Genomic DNA, 19,702 nt, shown 5'->3' with positions numbered 1-19,702 from the left:
GTGACACATTAGAGTGTCACCACAGTAGTCTAGCTGTGGCCTCACCAAAGTTCTATACAACTCCAACATGACTTCCCTGCTTTTGTAATCTATGCCTCAATTGATAAAGGCAAGTATCCCTTTTTCATCACCCTACTAACATGCCTTTCTGCCTTCAGAGATCTATGGACAAACACGCCAAGATCTCTGTTTCACAGAACTTCCCAGTGCCGTGCCATTCATTGAATGGTATAGTCACAGTTGCCACCATCTGTTATTGTGGGTTTATCTCAGGATTTATTGGCTTCTTACTCGAGAAGAAATCTTGCTGGAGGTAATGGTCCTATGTTCAAAAACATTTATTTACATGATAACTACTTTAAAAAGGTTAAATATGACCAAGACAAAGCTGGAGCTGCTCACTCAGATGCTTCACACTCATCTCCTCTCAGTAAATGTCAACACTGTGACTTAGCTCCTTAAGTACATGCTTAATTGTTAATATTAGAGTTCACTCTACATGACTTTATACTGCGCACTTTACAAACATCAGTTTAAATCTTTGCAACATGATGAGCAAGTGCACACTTCTGCCTGTGTTTTCCTATCAATAAATTATCCACCATTGTTCCAAATAGCCATCCAAACACAAAAATGTAATACTACTTTATCACTCAACTTACTGGTTACAATAATTAGGGTCTAATTTGCTGAGGTTTAACTCAACAGACACTAGTCTGCAGTATAACTATGGTCATAAAATACAGTTTATGCAAGTTCAAACCTTGTCATTATTTTGGGGTGGTAATTTGGCCTGTATACCCAGGACAAGAACTGTTCCAGTTATTGCTATGGTCAGGGTTGGGGATAGCATTAAATGAGAATTATCAAGTCAACTATATTAAATCATGATCTTCACGAGATTACAAGTACAAACATTAATGAGTATTCATCGGTATTTCTGTTCGAAGTTGAACTTTTAAAATGACCAACTTTCAAAATCATCTTGCTGATCTCCATTGATTAATATAGGGGGCTTTCATTGAAACAATAAGCATCAATGCCATAATCAGGACACTTGATTTGGAAGAGTTACCAAGTCTGACAGTATGATGGAGCCAAATTAATGCACATTAAAGTCGAACTGACAAGATCACTGAAGCATCCTCGATTAATGACTGTATCTTGGCTGATGTTAATTCCGCTCTCATTTTAACCCCTCATTAGTTCCCTCCTGAGCCACATACCAATCTTTGATGGAGAAAGGGCACCTGATCTGCCCCTCGGCCTCTGCCAGTGCCACTGTGCAACCACCCGTGCAAGGTGCAGCGCAGCGTGTCACACCTACCACCTCTCCCGGCAGCACCTCACCTTCATGTTGCCCCTGACAGTGCAGTCCAGATTGGAACTCACCATGTGGGCAATCGCAGGCATTAACCCAAGCCCCACCATGCCATGATACGGTGTGCAGGAACGCCAGCGCAGAACGTTTAAGCCCATAAATAAAACAAAAGAGGAAAAGGGATCTTAAAGTTAACATCTGCTCTCCATTCCTGTTTGCTTTTCTTTCAAAAGAGGTCCTGGCCTAAATAAAAGCACAAAATAGAATCCCATTGACATGAAAATAGATGTTAAAATGTCAACAATTCTATTAAAGATAGGATGACTGATATTCGAAGAAAGATGAGGAAGGAGATAAGATGTTCACAAATTCCCAATTGTGATTCTCAATCTGCCTCCATTGTTTTCTGTGGAGCACTCACAAATAGTCATTATATGCTATCAGAATATTAAATCAGTGTGACCCCTTTAGCGTGCCTACATAAAGCACCACTGGATGCTACAGGCAGGTTTATGCATATGATTTGTCGGTCTTATGAGGAAAGGTTGAGGGAGCTGGGGCTGTTCTCTCTGGAGCGGAGGAGATTGAGGGGAGACTTAATAGAGGTTTATAAAATGATGAAGGGGATAGATCGAGTGAACGTTCAAAGACTATTTCCTCGGGTGGATGGAGCTATTACGAGGGGGCATAACTATAGGGTTCATGGTGGGAGATATAGGAAGGATATCAGAGGTAGGTTCTTCACGCAGAGAGTGGTTGGGGTGTGGAATGGACTGCCTGCAGTGATAGTGGAGTCAGACACTTTAGGAACATTTAAGCGGTTATTGGATAGGCACATGGAGCACACCAGGATGGTAGGGAGTGGGATAGCTTGATCTTGGTTTCAGATGAAGGTCGGCACAACATCGTGGGCCGAAGGGCCTGTTCTGTGCTGTACTGTTCTATGTTCTATGTTCTATTTCCACGTATGATGAATCTTCCTTCATGTTCCAGCCAGCAGGGGAACAGTGACAGAGGTTCAGGCATTATTCCCAAAGAAAGAAAATGAATGAATTCAAGATCAGTTCATATATTCCTGACAAAGAGATCCAGGGAAGCCTGGTTGGAGGCCATATTAGGTCACCTGACCACACACCCTCAGCGCAATTCTTTAGAAAAGTAAAATATGGAAAAAGAATAAATATGGAGAGAAAAAGACACCCACGAGCTTCAAAAACCTTGCTGATCTTTTCCGAAGTGTCTTTAACAGCGAATGCAGTATGTGATCATATTTGCTTTATTGCAATGTATTTGTAATGTTATGGTGCCCTCTGCTGGATCTTTGATACATTACAAGTTCACTTGAACAACAACCTTTTTCACAGAGAACAATTCTAAATTTAGAAATCAGCAGTGAATTCAAAAGGGAATTTTTAAAGATTTTTTTAATAAAAAGGTCATCACTATAGTCAGACTTGAACAGGATTATTTTAAGTAGCCTCTTAAACCCTCACGTAGCGCATTACTTGGCACAATCGCAAGGAAGGCATCGGGGCATTAAACAGGAGAGAGGTTTAACCCCTTAACTGTTGAAATACATTCAACGGCAAACCGGTTAGTTATGACCATAATCAATTCACATTGACGCGTCTGAGTGAGCTTTTCTCACAAATAAATAACGGGCTAATTAGGTTTTTCACTTTTCCACTGAGCCATCTTAGAGATCTGATTTGACTGCATGATTTATATACTGTAAACCTTTTCAATCAAAAATAGAAGTAGATCATTCCAAATAAAGTATTTTGTAAAGGGCACATTTCATACATGTTCCTCACCAATATCCCCTCCCCGGTGTTCTGAACCATGTATAACGGTAATGAGGAAGCTTGTTGTGTTAGCTACTAGCTACTAAGAACAAACATAAGACAATCCCAAGTGCACCAAGAAGTAGCAGCATTTTCAGGTGACCCAGGGAGCCAACAGACCAGCAGTGCCTCCTTCATCCAAAGGGAGCATAGTACTTCTCCAGCAGAAAGCTGATCAACACTGGAGTTCAATTGCATCAGCATTCATTTACAGACGCAGAACAGAGTTATACAAATAGAGAAAGAAGCTTGGGCAGACAACTGTGAAAGGAGAACTTTCCAAATCAAAGCCGACCATAAAATGTTGTGCTGCCTCAGTTCAGGGAGAGGTTGTATCAGCTCTCTCCAAGCTCTAGATGATACTAATTGTAATTTCAAATACTAAATGTACGGGTCCCCAAAATTGAACAATATTCATCTCAGATGAACCATTATGTGGAAAATACTCATTTTCAGTTTTTAAGACCACTAGCTTAGTGCAAACTTTGCAGTGTAGTCTGTGCAGCATATGAGAATGATGTGGGTGTGTACAGCCAATAAAGTAGTTTTGCAGAGCAGCTACTGTCATGTAAGCAAAAATGGTAGCTCAGTTGCACACAACAAGACTCATTGTGATGATGGTAGTGCAATTGATATAGATTTTTTTTATATTTGAGGCGAATGTTTAAAATTGAAGCTTTATTCTATAGGCAGTCAGTATGTCTGGAGGAGAATGCAGCTCAGATGCTAGGATAGTGGGATAATTACTCATTTTAGCCATGTAGTGTTTACTTAGGATAGCGCCAATGGACTTTAGTTTATGAAAAGGAGGTTAGCTTGGGGGGGCGGGGGGATTGATTAAAGGAATGGAATGTGGGTTTAGGTAGGCAGGGTGATGTGATGATGTGGATAATGGGAGGAACTAGATCTGTCACAGAAAAACAGATTTTCAGTTCAGAATGGTTTGAAGACAGAGACTTCTTTGTGCAAGCGGCTCTGAAACTAATTGTCTCACTGAAAGCTTCGGGTCTGTCTACATTCATTATTGCAAGAATATTTATGGTTGCCGGCTGTATTTGAAGTGGCATTGAAGTCAGTAAGAGGAATGTTGCTTCTTTGGAACTGAAACAGTGATAAGTTAGAAATTAAAGTCATTTCCTTTTCGTTTTCAAATATTGTTCAACTGTTCATAATTAAGCTGCTTCATTTGTTAGAGTTATATTTAAACTGCGTTATTAGGTAAAGTTTGTTTTACTATAAAAAGATCCCTAATTTGGAAGTGGAATTACTCACTGAGCGAAACATCCCATCCTCAAATATATGCTAAAATAGAAAAATTGTTGGGGTCGGATCTGGAGTCCCAATGTAACTTGGGGTTCTGGTCCAGTACATCGTAAACAGCAAATTAAATCACTAAACTGTAATATTGGTGTTGGTTGAGGAACCATTTTTGGACAGATCACCTGGAGAATCTTTGCTCTTTTTAGATTGGGGTTGATGCATGTTGACTTGTACTAATAGTCAAGCTCTTGATTTATCATACGAACATACAAAATAGGAGCTGAAATAGGCCATTTGGCCCCTCAAGCCTGTTCCACCATTCAATAAGATCGTGGCTCATCTGTTTGCTTTTCAAATTCTACATTCCCATCTACCCCCGATAATCTTTGATTCCCTTGGCTAACAAGAATCTATCTACCTCCACCTCAGATATAATCAATGACCCTGCCTTGTGAGGCAGAGTACAAAACTTGCACAACTCTCAGGGAAAACAATTCTCCTCATCTCTGCCCTAAAAGGGCAACCACTAGTTTCCAAACAGTGATTCCTAGTGCTGGACTCATTCACAAGCAGATTACAGTCAGTGGGAACTCACACTCACCTTCATCTCTGCCCCCCACAATCTCACACCTCTCCCCATCCACGCTCACCCCACAGAATGCAAAGGCAGAAGCCACAAAATGATGATGAATGTGCACTCTTCAATACTTCAAACTTTTTCAGGTAACATGACAAACTGTCTTTTTTCCCAACTTTGTCCTCTTGCCTCATTTTCGCTTTTCTACATTTCTAACTGTCAGGTTGATAGTGTCGCTTCATATTGCTAAAGAAGCTGATCTTGATTTTAACAAAGTATCTGAAAGAGCGGGCGTTTGCACAGTCAATTCCACATTTTATCAGCTTCAATTCAAGCTCTGCAAAAATTGGATTAATCTTTTGACTATTAAGCTGTGATTCTTGATTTCAAACAAGACTCGCTCTACTCTTCTCCTGCCCATTCCCCCCTCACAAATTCACAAACTATCCCTCCCCATGGACCCCCAACTCCATCGCAAACTCTCCCTTTCTCCAAAATGCAATCTGGCCCTCACACACTCTTCCACCTTGTAAGTCTGCAAAGCCTGGCTAGCCCTCTCACGCACTCTCCTCCCCCTACACCTTCACACACTTCCTTCCCTCCCTCCACCCACCCCCATCCGCTCACACTCTCCCCCATCCCCTGACACTCTCCCATTCTCATTCACCTCGCTCACCTGTAGTCTTCAAGGCAGCCTCCTGACTCACTTGTTGTCTCCTCATGGCTGAGGTTTAATTCGGGATGATGCGCCTTGCTGTTGCTGGCCTGTCCTCGGGTTGAGCCGTAAACCTGCTCGCCTCGTCTGCTTGGCTGCTGACCTCACTTTGTGCTGGCTATCGGCGTCTCGCACCTCGCTGTTTCCGTCCTGCCCCCAGCCCTGTGTCGAGTCACAAATCTGCACACCTTTCGCAAAAACCGTAAAACCTCAGCAGCCTCTGCCTCTCTCTCTTGCCTAGCTGTCTCTCTCCATTCCTCATGCACCCACGCCTCAAGTTACTGTTCATGCAGTTCGGACCAGTGCTTTCCCATGCTTTTAGACTCACCATTCAGATTATGATTTTGCTCTGCTTTGCCTGCTGATATGCAGAGTAATCAGGCTCTGATTGGATGCCCATGCATTGGCCAGCGTGGTGCCCCCTGTTGGATGGGGCCCTGTGCCTAGGCATGGTGAGCTCCATTGTAAATCCACCTCTGATTCTTTCCACGACCATCTTTTCGTTACTGTTCAGGATCTTATATACCTCAATCAAGTCACCCCTCAGTCTTCTAAACTCCAGTGGAATCAAGCCCAGCCTTGTCTAACCTTTCCTCATTAAACTGCCTGCTCATACCCGGAATCATTCCAGTAAACTTCCTCTGAACCACCACCAATATATATATATATAGATGCTTCCTTAAATAAGGAGACCAAAACTGCACACAGTATTTGAGATGAGATCTCACCAATGCTCTGTGTAACTGGAGCATAACAAGTGCACTTTTATGTAATAAAGGAGAGCATTCCATTAGGGCCCTTGATTACATGCTGTACCTGCATCCTAACTTTTTGTGACATATGTATGTGAACACCTAGATCCCTCTGCACCTTGGAATTCTACAGTCCTTCTCCATTTCAGTAATACTCCCCTACTTTGATATTTCATTTCCCTTGAAGAAACACTAACATTCTATTTCTGTTCCTATATCAGCTGCTAATTCAAATGATTGCAGCCAGTGCTAACCACTCTGGTGACTGACTACACAATTCACTCAACAGGAGGCCCAAAATTGTAAGAGTTTAGCACCAGTTAACGCTAGCCTACACTACTTAATGCCAGCCTGCACATGTTAAAGGTGAGGTGCACGATAATCTAGGCAAACTCAGAAGGCAGTGGGATCAGATATCCAAAGAGGTCAATGCCAGCAGTCAAATCCTAGGACCTGGATGCTGTGTCATAAGAACTCCAATCATCTCACACGGGTGATGAAGCCCAATGAACATATCTTCAAATGTCACATACCACCGAGTGTACCATTTGCCACTGACACCACTTAATGAACTACAATTAATGTTCAATTAATCAAATCAATCACAGAATTGTTACAGTCCAGTAGGAGGCCCATTGTGTCAGCACCAGCTCCAAGGTTGAACAATTCCTTACTGCAATTTTCCCCGTAACCATTCACATTTCTGTTTTTCAGGTAACAGTCTAATTTCTTTTTGATAGTTTTGATCAAATGACCAGCCGGTAAATGATCAATTATGCAATCCAATATTTAATCCAATATATATTGAAGGAACTTATCAGCTTCCAAAACACATCGGGCAAGATTTTCTTTACAAACTTCTGGTCCCACCGATATCAACAGGATTTCCTATTGAATGCGCCCCTTGCCACCGGGAAACCCACGGCGGACGTTTGCCGTGGCGGAACTGTGTGATCTCAGTAGCATGAACAGCCGGAAAGTTCCAGCCATCATGTTATTTTAAGTGTGTAAATTAAAAAGCAACTAATGTACTTGCATGCAATGTCATTCAAGTCAAAGTGCACTTACCAACAAAATGTAATAGGCCAAAAAATGTTCAAAAATGGAATTGATATACCCTCAGACAAACCAATGCCCACACAATGCAGATCAACCCCGGTTATCTGGTAATAGACACTCGGCTCGTTCTGTACCTAAGCAAAACTGTCCTCACCAATTCCCTGTCGCACAGATTAAAGATTGGAAAATCCAAGACTCCAGATACCAACAAAATCTCATCTCCAAATGCCACCACAACTTCATCTCCAGATACCAACTCAACTTCATCTCCATCTCCAGACACCAACTCAACTTCATCTCCAGACACCAACTCAACTCATCTCCAGATACCAACTCAACTTCATCTCCAGATACCAACTCAACTTCATCTCCAGATACCAACACAACCTCATCTCCAGATACCAACACAACCTCATCTCCAGATACCAACACAATCTCATCTCCAGATACCAACACAATCTCATCTCCAGATACCAACACAATCTCATCTCCAGATACCAACACAATCTCATCTCCAGATACCAACACAACCTCATCTCAGATACCAACACAACCTCATCTCCAGGTACCAATACAACCTCATCTCCAGATACCAACACAATCTCATCTCCAGATACCAACACAATCTCATCTCCAGATACCAACACAATCTCATCTCCAGGTACCAACACAATCTCATCTCTAGATACTAACACAATCTCATCTCCAGATACCAACACAATCACATCTCCTGATACCAACACAACGTCAGTCCCTGATCAGCCAGCACCAGGTTCTTTATTCACACCTGGCTAACAATTAATGCTTCCAATTAATTGGTGGCAATATTTGCAATTTATGCACAAACAGATCTGTATTGAGGTGCAGGCCTAGAGCAGAATAAACTACTGCATACATATTCAGTTAGGCTTGATGATCTCTCTCATACTGCTGCTCATTGATGTGGTTTTTGACTGTACAAGTGTGCATGTTGATGTACAGAGTGCAATGTCACCTTATAACCTGAGAAGCACCATATCTCTGAGTTAATACCAGCCTCATTCACATCTGTCTCTTTATTCAGAGTGCTGGTGGAATGAATCATATCATAAATCATGACACGTCACATTTAACAGGTTTAAATAACACATTTAACAAAGGAATGAAGGGACAATCATTGCTAGGCTCTCAGCTTCTTCAAAACCTGTATTAGACCTGAAGCATTTCATTTTACTCATTTGACAAATAATGAATTGATATTATAAACATATATAGAGATTGAGAGAAAGAGAGAACGGGGACACCTTGGAATCAAAAAGGTACGATTATAGCAAAAGTAGGTGCATGCTTTTCTAACAACCTGCTGATGCATAATGGCCACAAAATATAAAACAATACAACACCTATATATATTCATTTTAGAGAGTACGGGAAATTTGCGAACAATTCAAATTTTATCCAACAGGAATAATGAAACTCATGTCAACCAGTCAATAACAAACTGTAACTCAGTAAAATCTAGCATTACCTGATATGCATACAAGTGGATTTAACTGTTTCTCTCCTTTGGTTTGTTTTCCTTTACTTTTGACACACTGTCCTTAACTCCCAGGATGTTTCTATTTTCTTCTTTTACAATTAGAAGTACACCATCTTCTTAACTCTTCATCTCTCGAGATTTACAGCACACAAGATGGCCATTCCACGTTTAGTTGTGTGTTAATTCTTCACTAGAACAATACAAAACTAAACCCACAGGCTAGTTCTCTCTCCACACTGTTCTACCTTCCCTTGCATCAAATGTTTATCCACTATCCCATTAAAATATACAATGGTCTAGGCTTCAGCTAAACCCTGTGGCAAAGCACTCCATGTTCCAACAATCTTCCACATAAAGAGATCTTTAAAAATATTCTTTCATGGGATGTGGGCATCATTGGCTGGGCCAGCGCTTATTGCCCATCCCTAATTACCCTTGAGAAGGTGGTGGTGAGCTGCATTCTTGAACTGTTGCAGACCATGTGGTTTGGAACATCCACAATGCTGTTAGGAAGAGAATTCCAAGATTGTGACCCAACTGCAGTGAAGGAGTGGTGGTATATTTCCAAATTAAGTTGATGTGTGTTCCCCTTGGAGGGGACTTGCAGGTGGTTGTGTTCCCATGTATCTGCTGTCCTTGTCCTACTAGGTGGTAAAAAATGCAGGTTTGCAAGGTGTTGTTAAAGGAAAGTTGGTGAGTTGTGTTACGGTCCCAGACCAGAGCCCCAGGTTTCATTAGAAAGCCAGACTAGACCCCAAAAATGTTTCTATTTTGGCATAAATGTGAGGATAGGATGTTTCACTCCAAGAGTAATTCCACTGACAAATTAGAGATAGTAAAACAAACTTTAGTTAATAACACAGTTTAAATATAACTAACAAATGAAGCAAATTTTACAGTTGAACAATATTTTAAATGAAAAGGAAACAACTTTAATTTCTAACTTATCACTGTTCCGGTTCCAAATAAGCAACATTCCTCTTACAAATTTAAATGCCACTTTAAATGCAGTTAGCAACCATAAATATACTTGCTATCATCAGTGTAGACAGGCTTAAAGCTTTCAGAGAGAAAATGAGTTTCAAAGCAGCTTGAAGAAGCCTCTGCCTACAAACAATTCCTAACTAGAACTAACTACCTTCTGAAAAAGCTTTTGGCTTTTTGCTACAGACCCAGCTCTGCACATAAACCACATCATGACATGACCCTGTCAATCACTCTAATCGGAAATCCCAGGGGAACCTAAGTAAACAAAAGTCCATTAACTCCACTTAAAATAACAACTTGCAAGGCTAAAATGAGTAATCACAGTTGCTGCAGTGAATCTTGTAGATGATACACATAGCTGTTCATTGGTAGTGTAGGGAGTGAATGTTGAAGGGTGCCAATTTAATGGACTGCTTTTTCTTGTATGTTGTCAAAGTTGCATTGATTCAGGCAACTGGAGAGTTTTCCATTGCACTCCTGACTTGTGCCTTGTAGATGGCGAACAGACTTTGGGTGCTAAAGAGGTAAATTACTCGCCACAGAATTCCCAGCCTTTGACGTGCTCTTGTAACTACGGTATTTATATAGCTGGTCCAGTTCAGTTTCTGGTCAATGGTATTCCCAGAATGTTGACAGTGGGGGATCCAGCAATGGTAATGTTTTAAATATCATGGGGAGATAGTTAGATTCTCTCTTGTTGCAGATAGATATTGCCTGGCACTTGTCTGGCATGAATGTTACTTGCCACTTATCAGCCAAGGTCTGGATATTGTCTGGGTCTTGCTGCATACGGACATGAACTACTCCAATACCTGTGGAGTTGTGAATGGTGCTGAAAATTTTGCAAATATCCATGAACATCCGTACTTCTGATCTTATGATGGAGGGAAGGTCATTAATGAAGTCGTTGAAGATGTTTGGGCCGAGGACACTGCCCTGAGGAACTCCTGCAGCAATGTCCCAGGGTTGAGATGATTGACCTCCAACAAACACAACCATCTTCTTTTGTGTTAGGTATGACTCCAATCAGTGGAGTGTTTTCCCCAAAACCCACTGACTTCAGTTTTGCCCCAGCTCCTTGATGCCATACTTGATTAAATGCTGCCTTGATGTCAAGGGCAGTAATTCTCACCTCACCTCTGGAGTTCAACTCTTCTCATTCACGTTTGGACCAAGGCTGGAATGAGATCAGGTCAAGAGCTGGGTGGAACCTAAACTGAGCGTCGGTGAGCAGGTTATTGCTGGGTAAGTGCTGCTGGTGGCACTGTAGACAACACTTTCCTAAATCTTCTCCTCACTCTCGTGGTCATTTTGAACTGATGATTCTCCACTTCCCCAACCAAAGAAAATAGACTTCCTCTATTCAGACCATCAACACACTTCATAATTTTAAAAAGCCCCTATTAAATCACTTTTTAGCCTTCTCTCCTCCAGTACGAATAATCCCTGCATTATTAATCTTTTCTTGTTGCTATGGTTTCCTATTCCTGATTAATCAATGCTATGCACTCTCTAAGGCTTCATATCCTTTTGATGATGGGGATGCCCTGAACGACATAGAAAACTCAGCAGTAACCTAACAAATTTATTTTTTATAAATTCATCAGAACTGTTTGACTTTTGTACTCTCTGCTCCTGGTTATACAATCCTCACTATGTTGAAACCAGGTCCCATCACAAGGGCTGAGATGTTCTGCTCTCTGGTTGCCAGCCTGCAATTTCAAAATGAATGAGCTGAAAATGGAAAATCCCAGAAACAATCCCCATTTTAAACATTTCTCCCCACGTTTCAGCACTGCAGAATTCCTTAGCTCTTATTCATTCATTATCTGTGCAGCTTTAAACCCTGAGCTTGGTGTCATCTAATTACGACATGATTTATCTCCTCGTCTCTTCAGCTCCTTTCAACATTGGCAATCCCATTTCTGCAGACCTTGGTGCTTGATCTAGGTTTCTCAATCAAAAAGCTGTTTTTTTACACCACAGAGGTGTCAAGTTACAAGTATAAAAATTAAAAATCAATATAACCTGGAGAAATAGATTGATTGCTTTCATTTAACAGATGCAGACTGCAATGCTATCGAGTGTACATGACAGTTAATGAAGAATAAGAGCATTCTCAGATGTCTGATGGGTTATAATTTGCAGTCACATGAAGCTCAGTCGAAGTATTCAGTGAGAGTTGTTGGGGGAACTGCTTACCTGAGTGGCCCCGTGGGTGGTGGCTGGAGGCAGACAGCAACTTACAGCAAAGCATTAAAGCGGAGATGAGCAGCAGCCAGTGAGTGAGGAGCATCGATTTTGCACAGAATCGCATCCTGATAAAGAGAGTAAAAACATAAGCAGAGAAAGACAAGTTGTGGCTATGTGGAAACTGAGAAGCAGTGTTTGAAACATCAGTGCAGGCATCCAGAGCCCATTCGTGGACAATGCATGGCGAAACTCGGGAGCATTTTTCCCTCACTAATGCACACCTCTTAAGGAAATGATGAGTCACAAGAGGGTTAGCCAGTTCCCTGTTATTTATGTTAGTCCATTTTGTGTCCACCTGTTCTGGAAGATGTGGGGTCATGTCCACTCAGCACTAAGCAGGTTCCTGACCCTCTAGGACCATGCTACCAAATTAGCTGCCTTCTGTTCCCCAGAATCTCACCAGGAAGGATGAAGAACTTCATACTGAGCTAAAACAGAAAATGCTGGAAAACCTCAGCAGGTCTGACAGCATCTGTGGGGACAGAATAGAGCTAACATGTCAAACTCTGACAAAGGATCATCTAGACCCGAAACATTGGCTCTATTCTCTCTCCACAGATGATGTCAGTGCTCTGACAAAGGGTCATCTAGACTCGAAACGTTGGCTCTATTCTCTCTCCACAGATGCTGTCAGGCCTGCTGAGATCTTCCAGCATTTTCTGTTTTTGTTTCAGATTCCAGCGTCCGGCAGTATTTTGCTTTTTTCATACTGAGCTATTCTGGCAAACTGATCAGTTACAGAGCGGCATCAGATTGAGAGCAGTGTATCCACCCTAAAGAAAGCTAAAGGAGAGCAATGAAGGGAGAAGAGTATATCTGTGAGGGAACTTAAAAAGGAAAGGAAGTATATAAATCGGCTTGTGGAATGATGAGATAAAAGGTTTTGTTAAGTTTTAATGAATTACAAAAACTCACACACTTCCGTGATGATGCATTATCAATTACATTGTGCCTACACTACTTACATAGACATTCTGATTTAGTTTCATGTACTTTGTTAACATTACACATTAAAGATTAAGAGGGGGGAAGACAATTTCTTCCCAGTCTTTGGCAGAGTTTATTCCAAGCGGGGAGAGTATGTTGGGCTTGGCCAGGTACTGAATGTGGGTGAGAGATTCAGGTAGTGGTAGGTGTTAATCCGGGCAGTGGGGAGCAATCAATTGATCATTAGAATTACTACCATATCCAACCACAGCAAATTGAATAAATGTGTATTTCTGTTGATGGAAATTGGCAGTAACTTCATTCAAACACATAAAAAGTTCTTCAGATGTAGATAAAGGACTTTGTTTTATAGATTTATGTGTGTACAGTTTGACATTTGAGCTAGTTAGTTATTGTTATAGCTGAAGGATTAACTCAAAATGAACATGCACAGGAGGAAATGCTGGATTTTAGCAGCAGAATTTTCAGTACAGCTGCATCTATTGGGTAGCTAGTCAAAGAACACTTCCACGGACAATTAGGACATTCCTGAGAACTGTCAATTTCCTCCTTGAATAGAAGTCCAACCAGTCCCTATCCATCACTACTCTCCTCCACCTGGTTTAACTTATTTCTGCATTAAACAATCCTTCAGCTCTGCTCGCTTCCTCCAAATAAACCTAGATATGGCTGCCTTTGTGTGAGATATGTAGAACGTTCTTTGTTATAGTCCTGTTCGGGCCCTCTCCTTCACCTCTTTATCAGGTACATTAATGACTGTATTGGTGCCAATTCCTGCTCTCAGCCTGAACTGGAAAATTTCATTGATGTGAAACATTAGAGGGCAGCACGGTGGCACAGTGGTTAGCACTGCTGCCTCACAGCACCAGGGACCCGGGTTCAATTCCCGGCTTGGGTCACTATCTGTGGGGAGTTTCCACGTTCTCTCCATGTCGACATAGGTTTGCTCCCGGTGCTCTGGTTTCCTCCCACAGTCCAAGGATGTGCGGGTTAGGTGGATTGGCCATGCTAAATTGTCCCTTAGTGTCAGGGGGACAAGCTAGGGTAAATGCATGGGGTTATGGGGATAGGGCCTGGGTGGGATTGTGATCGGTGCAGACTCAATGGGCCGAATGGCCTCCATCTGCATTCTATGATTCTATGTTGCTTTCAATTTCCAACCCTCGCTCACCTTCTCATGATCCATGTCAAAGTCTTCCCTTCCTTTCCTTGATATTTGTGTCTCTATTTCTGGCAAAAGGCTATCAATGAATATTCACTATGGTCCACTGATTCCCACAGATGCCTTGACAACACTTCATCACACCCTGCTTCCTGTAAGGAATCCATTCCAATCTCACAGTCACCCCATCACCAATGAATCTGTTCGGACAATGCATCCTTCCACACTAGTGCTTCCGAGACTATTTCTCAACCAGGAATTTTCCTCATCAGGGTTGACAGTGCCATCAACCATATCATGCACTTCTGCTTTCACCTCTTTCCCTCCCACTCAGAACCATGATAGGATTCCTCTTATCCTCACCTTCTACCCCACCAGCCTCCATATTCAACAGGTCATCATCTGCAACTTCCACCACCCAGCATGTCTTCCCTTCTCCTCCCTCTCAGCATTCAGGTGGGACCAGTCCCTCCATCACACCCTGTTCCGCTCCTTAATCACCCAAAGAAACCTGTCCTTTTCCTCTGTTACATTTCCATGCAAGCGCAAGAAATGCAACCGGTGTCTTTTTACCTCCTCCCTTCTCATCATCCAAACACTCTTGAGATGAAACAGTGGTTTATTGGAACTTCTTATCAATTTAGTATGCTGTATTCACTGCTCACAATGCTGTCTGCTTTACATCACAGAGGACAAGCACAGACTGGGTAACTGCTTTGTGGAACACCTCCATTCAGTCAGCAAGCATGACCCCAAGCTTCAGGTCACCTCCCATTTTAATCTACACCTTGTTTCCACTCTGACCTTTCTGTTCTTGGTCTCCTGCAGGGTTTCAAAGAAGCTTAATGCAAGCTTGAGGAACAGCACTTCATCTTTGACTGGGCACTTTACAGCCTTCTGCACTCAACGTTGAGTTTAACAGTTGGAGATTGTAACTTCTGCCTCAATTTTGTTGCATTTTTCTACGATGATTTGGAGTTTTTTCTCATGTGTTCTCTCTTATTTCTTGTTCTTTTCATTCAGATGATAGCTAATGGGGTAGAAGCGGCATAGTAGTATTATCGCTGGACTAGTAATCCAGAGATAGAAGGTAATGCTCTGGGGATTCAGGTTCAAATCCCACCATGGCAAATGATAAAAATTGAATTCCATAAAAAAAATCTGGAATTAAAATTTAGTGACAGCCAAAACACCATTGTCAATTTGTAATAAAAACCCATCTGGTTCACTAATGTTCTTTCGGGAAGAAATCTGCCATCCTTACCTGGTCTGGTCTACATGTGATTCCAGATTGACACACAGCAATGTGGTTGATCCCTAAATGCCCTCTAAAATGGGCCAGTAAGCCACTCAGTTGAAGGTCAGTTAGGGATGGGCAATAAATGCTGGCCAAGATAGCGATGCTCACATCCCAGGAAAAACGTTTTATGAAGAATCCTGAAAATCAGGATCATAGAACATAGAACATAGAACAGTACAGCACAGTACAGGCCCTTCGGCCCACGATGTTGTGCCGAACCTTTTCCGAAACCAAATCAAGCTATCCCACTCCCTATCATTCTAGTGTGCTCCATGTGCCTATCCAATAACCGCTTGAAAGTTCCTAAAGTGTCCGACTCCACTATCACAGCAGGCAGTCCATTTCACACCCCAACCACTCTCTGAGTAAAGAACCTACCTCGTACATCCCTCCTATATCTTCCACCACGAACCTTATAGTTATGCCCCTAGTAACAGCTACATCCACCCGAGGAAATAGTCTCTGAACGTCCACTCTATCTACCCCCCTCATCATCTTATAAACCTCTATTAAGTCGCCTCTCAACATCCTCCGCTCTAATGAGAAAAGCCCGAGCTCCCTCAACCTTTGCTCATAAGACCTACCCTCCAAACCAGGCAGCATCCTGGTAAATCTCCTTTGCACTCTTTCCAGTGCTTCCACATCCTTCTTATAGTGAGGTGACCAGAACTGCACACAATATTCCAAATGTGGTCTCACCAAGGTCCTGTTCAGTTGCAGCATAATCCCACGGCTCTTAAACTCAATCCCCCTGTTAATAAATGCTAACACACTATAGGCCTTCTTCACGGCTCTATCCACTTGAGTGGCAACCTTCAGAGATCTGTGGATATGAACCCCAAGATCTCTCTGTTCCTCCACATTCCTCAGAACCCTACCTTTGACCCTGTAATCCACATTCAAATTTTCCTACCAAAATGAATCACCTCGCACTTATCAGGGTTAAACTCCATCTGCCAAATCCTCAAGGATCCTCAAGACACATCTTTTTTGTTTCTTTACTTATCCCATCACCATTCCTGTTGGCCTTGTACCATGCCTTCTACCTTATTGCACACTTTTCCTTTTGTTCTTTTTCCTATCACATTTATAACTTTCCTGATTAAAGGCCACAGACCTCAAATGCCAACTCTGTAGCCAGAATTTTACTGCCTCGCCCAGCCCAGAATCGGGGCGGGCGAGGCTCGCAGATGGCATTCTCCGTTGGCCTCAGACAGGATCTTACGAGCCTCGGGCGGGCAAGGTCGTAAAATATCAGCCTGTATCTCTCTACACAGATGCTGGCAGACCTGCTGAGCGTTTCCAGTATTTTCTGCTTTTATTTCACAGAATGCCAGGGCCTACTCTGTCTAAATCATTGCAGCATTAGTTCCACATCTTAACAAAGTGCTACTCAGTTCCACTTCCTCTGTTTCTCCTCATTCTCCCTGACTTCTGCTTTGTGGACTGTGGAGCATCAAAAACGCCATCAAATGAATCTCTATCCAATCAGTCGTAGATTGTGCCTCACTGATTTTTGTTTATTAATTCATGGGATGTGGGTGTCACAGACTGGGCCAGCATTTATTGTCCATTCCTAATTGCCCTTGAGAATGGTGGTGGTAGTGAGCTACCTTATCAATCAGTTGCAGTCCATGTGGTGTAGGCACACCGACACTGCTGTTCGGGGGGGATTTCCAGCACTCTGACTCAGCGACGGTGCATATATTTCCAAATCAGGATGTTGAATGACTTGGAGGAGAACTTCTAGGTGTTCCCACATATTTGCTGCTCTTGTCCTTGCAGGTGGTGGCATTTGTGGGTTTGAAGGTGCTGTCAAAGGAACATAGAACATAGAACAGTACAGCACAGAACAGGCCCTTCGGCCCACGATGTTGTGCCGAGCTTTATCTGAAACCAAGATCAAGCTATCCCACTCCCTATCATCCTGGTGTGCTCCATGTGCCTATCCAATAACCGCTTAAATGTTCCTAAAGTGTCTGACTGCACTATCACTGCAGGCAGTCCATTCCACACCCCAACCACTCTCTGCGTAAAGAACCTACCTCTGATATCCTTCCTATATCTCCCACCACGAACCCTATAGTTATGCCCCCTTGTAATAGCTCCATCCACCCGAGGAAATAGTCTTTGAACGTTCACTCTATCTATCCCCTTCATCATTTTATAAACCTCTATTAAGTCTCCCCTCAGCCTCCTCCGCTCCAGAGAGAACAGCCCTAGCTCCCTCAACCTTTCCTCATAAGACCTACCCTCCAAACCAGGCAGCATCCTGGTAAATCTCCTCTGCACTCTTTCCAGCGCTTCCACATCCTTCTTATAGTGAGGTGACCAGAACTGCACACAATATTCCAAATGTGGTCTCACCAAGGTCCTGTACAGTTGCAGCATAACCCCACGGCTCTTAAACTCCAACCCCCTGTTAATAAAAGCTAACACACTATAGGCCTTCTTCACAGCTCTATCCACTTGAGTGGCAACCTTTCGAGATCTGTGGATATGGACCCCAAGATCTCTCTGTTCCTCCACAGTCTTCAGAACCCTACCTTTGACCCTGTAATCCACATTTAAATTAGTCCTACCAAAATGAATCACCTCACATTTATCAGGGTTAAATTCCATTTGCCATTTTTCAGCCCAGCTTTGCATCCTATCTATGTCTCTTTGCAGCCTACAACAGCCCTCCACCTCATCCACTACTCCACCAATCTTGGTGTCATCAGCAAATTTATTGATCCACCCTTCAGCCCCCTCCTCTAAGTCATTAATAAAAATCACAAAGAGCAGAGGACCAAGCACTGATCCCTGCGGCACTCCGCTAGCAACCTGCCTCCAATCTGAAAATTTTCCATCCACCACCACCCTCTGTCTTCGATCAGATAGACACTTACCTATCCAACCGGCCAACTTTCCCTCTATCCCACACCTCCTCACTTTCATCATAAGCCGACCATGGGGGACCTTATCAAACGCCTTACTAAAATCCATGTATATGACATCAACTGCCCTACCTTCATCAACACACTTAGTTACCTCCTCAAAAAATTCAATCAAATTTGTGAGGCACGACTTGCCCTTCACGAATCCGTGCTGACTACCCCGGATTAATGCGCATCTTTCTAAATGGTCGTAAATCCCATCCCTAAGGACCTTTTCCATCAATTTACCAACCACCGAAGTAAGACTAACCGGCCTATAATTACCAGGGTCATTTCTATTCCCTTTCATAGACAGAGGAACAACATTCGCCATTCTCCAGTCCTCTGGCACCATCCCCGTGGACAGTGAGGACCCAAAGATCAAAGCCTAAGGCTCTGCAATCTCATCCCTTGCCTCCCAAAGAATCCTAGGATATATTTCATCAGGCCCAGGGGACTTATTGACCTTCAGTTTATTCAAAACTGCCAGGACATCCTCCCTCCAAACATCTATTTCCTCCAGCCTATTAGCCTGTAACACCTTCTCTTCCTCAAAAACATAGCCCCTCTCCTTGGTGAACACTGAAGAAAAGTATTCATTCATCATCTCGCCTATCTCTACTGACTCCATACACAAGTTCCCACTACTGTCCTTGACAGGCCCTAACCTCACCCTGGTCATTCTTTTATTCCTCACATAAGAGTAAAAAGCCTTGGGGTTTTCCTTGATCCGACCCGCCAAGGACTTCTCATGTCCCCTCCCAGCTCTCCTAAGCCCCTTTTTCAGCTCTTTCCTTGCTAACTTGTAACCCTCAATCGAGCCATCTGAACCTTGTTTCCTCATCCCTACATAAGCTTCCCTCTTCCTTTTCACAAGACATTCCACCTCTTTCGTGAACCATGATTCCCTCACTCGGCCATTTCCTCCCTGCCTGACAGGGACATACCTATCAAGGACACCCAGTATTTGTTCCTTGAAAAAGTTCCACTTTTCATTAGTGCCTTTCCCTGACAGTTTCTGTTCCCAACTTATGCCCCCTAATTCTTGCCTAATCGCATCATAATTACCTCTCCCCCAATTGTAAAC

The 19,702-nt window shown here is 42.7% G+C and overlaps 1 protein-coding gene across 1 annotated transcript in view; it reads right to left on the bottom strand.

Moving 5' to 3' along the window:
* tafa4b (TAFA chemokine like family member 4b) overlaps positions 1 to 12,351 on the bottom strand; it is a 140,212-nt gene extending 127,861 nt beyond the window's left edge. The window contains exon 1 of the mRNA XM_078203693.1: positions 12,237 to 12,351. Coding sequence (XP_078059819.1) covers positions 12,237 to 12,351 — 115 coding nt within the window. The remainder of the gene's footprint in view (positions 1 to 12,236) is intronic.
* Positions 12,352 to 19,702: the final 7,351 nt, after the last annotated feature.

This window comes from Mustelus asterias, chromosome 3, assembly GCF_964213995.1.
Source record: "Mustelus asterias chromosome 3, sMusAst1.hap1.1, whole genome shotgun sequence".
NCBI classification, from domain to species: Eukaryota; Metazoa; Chordata; class Chondrichthyes; order Carcharhiniformes; family Triakidae; genus Mustelus; species Mustelus asterias.
Note: the sequence above shows the minus strand (reverse complement) of the source record. Positions and strands in the feature narration are given on the sequence as shown.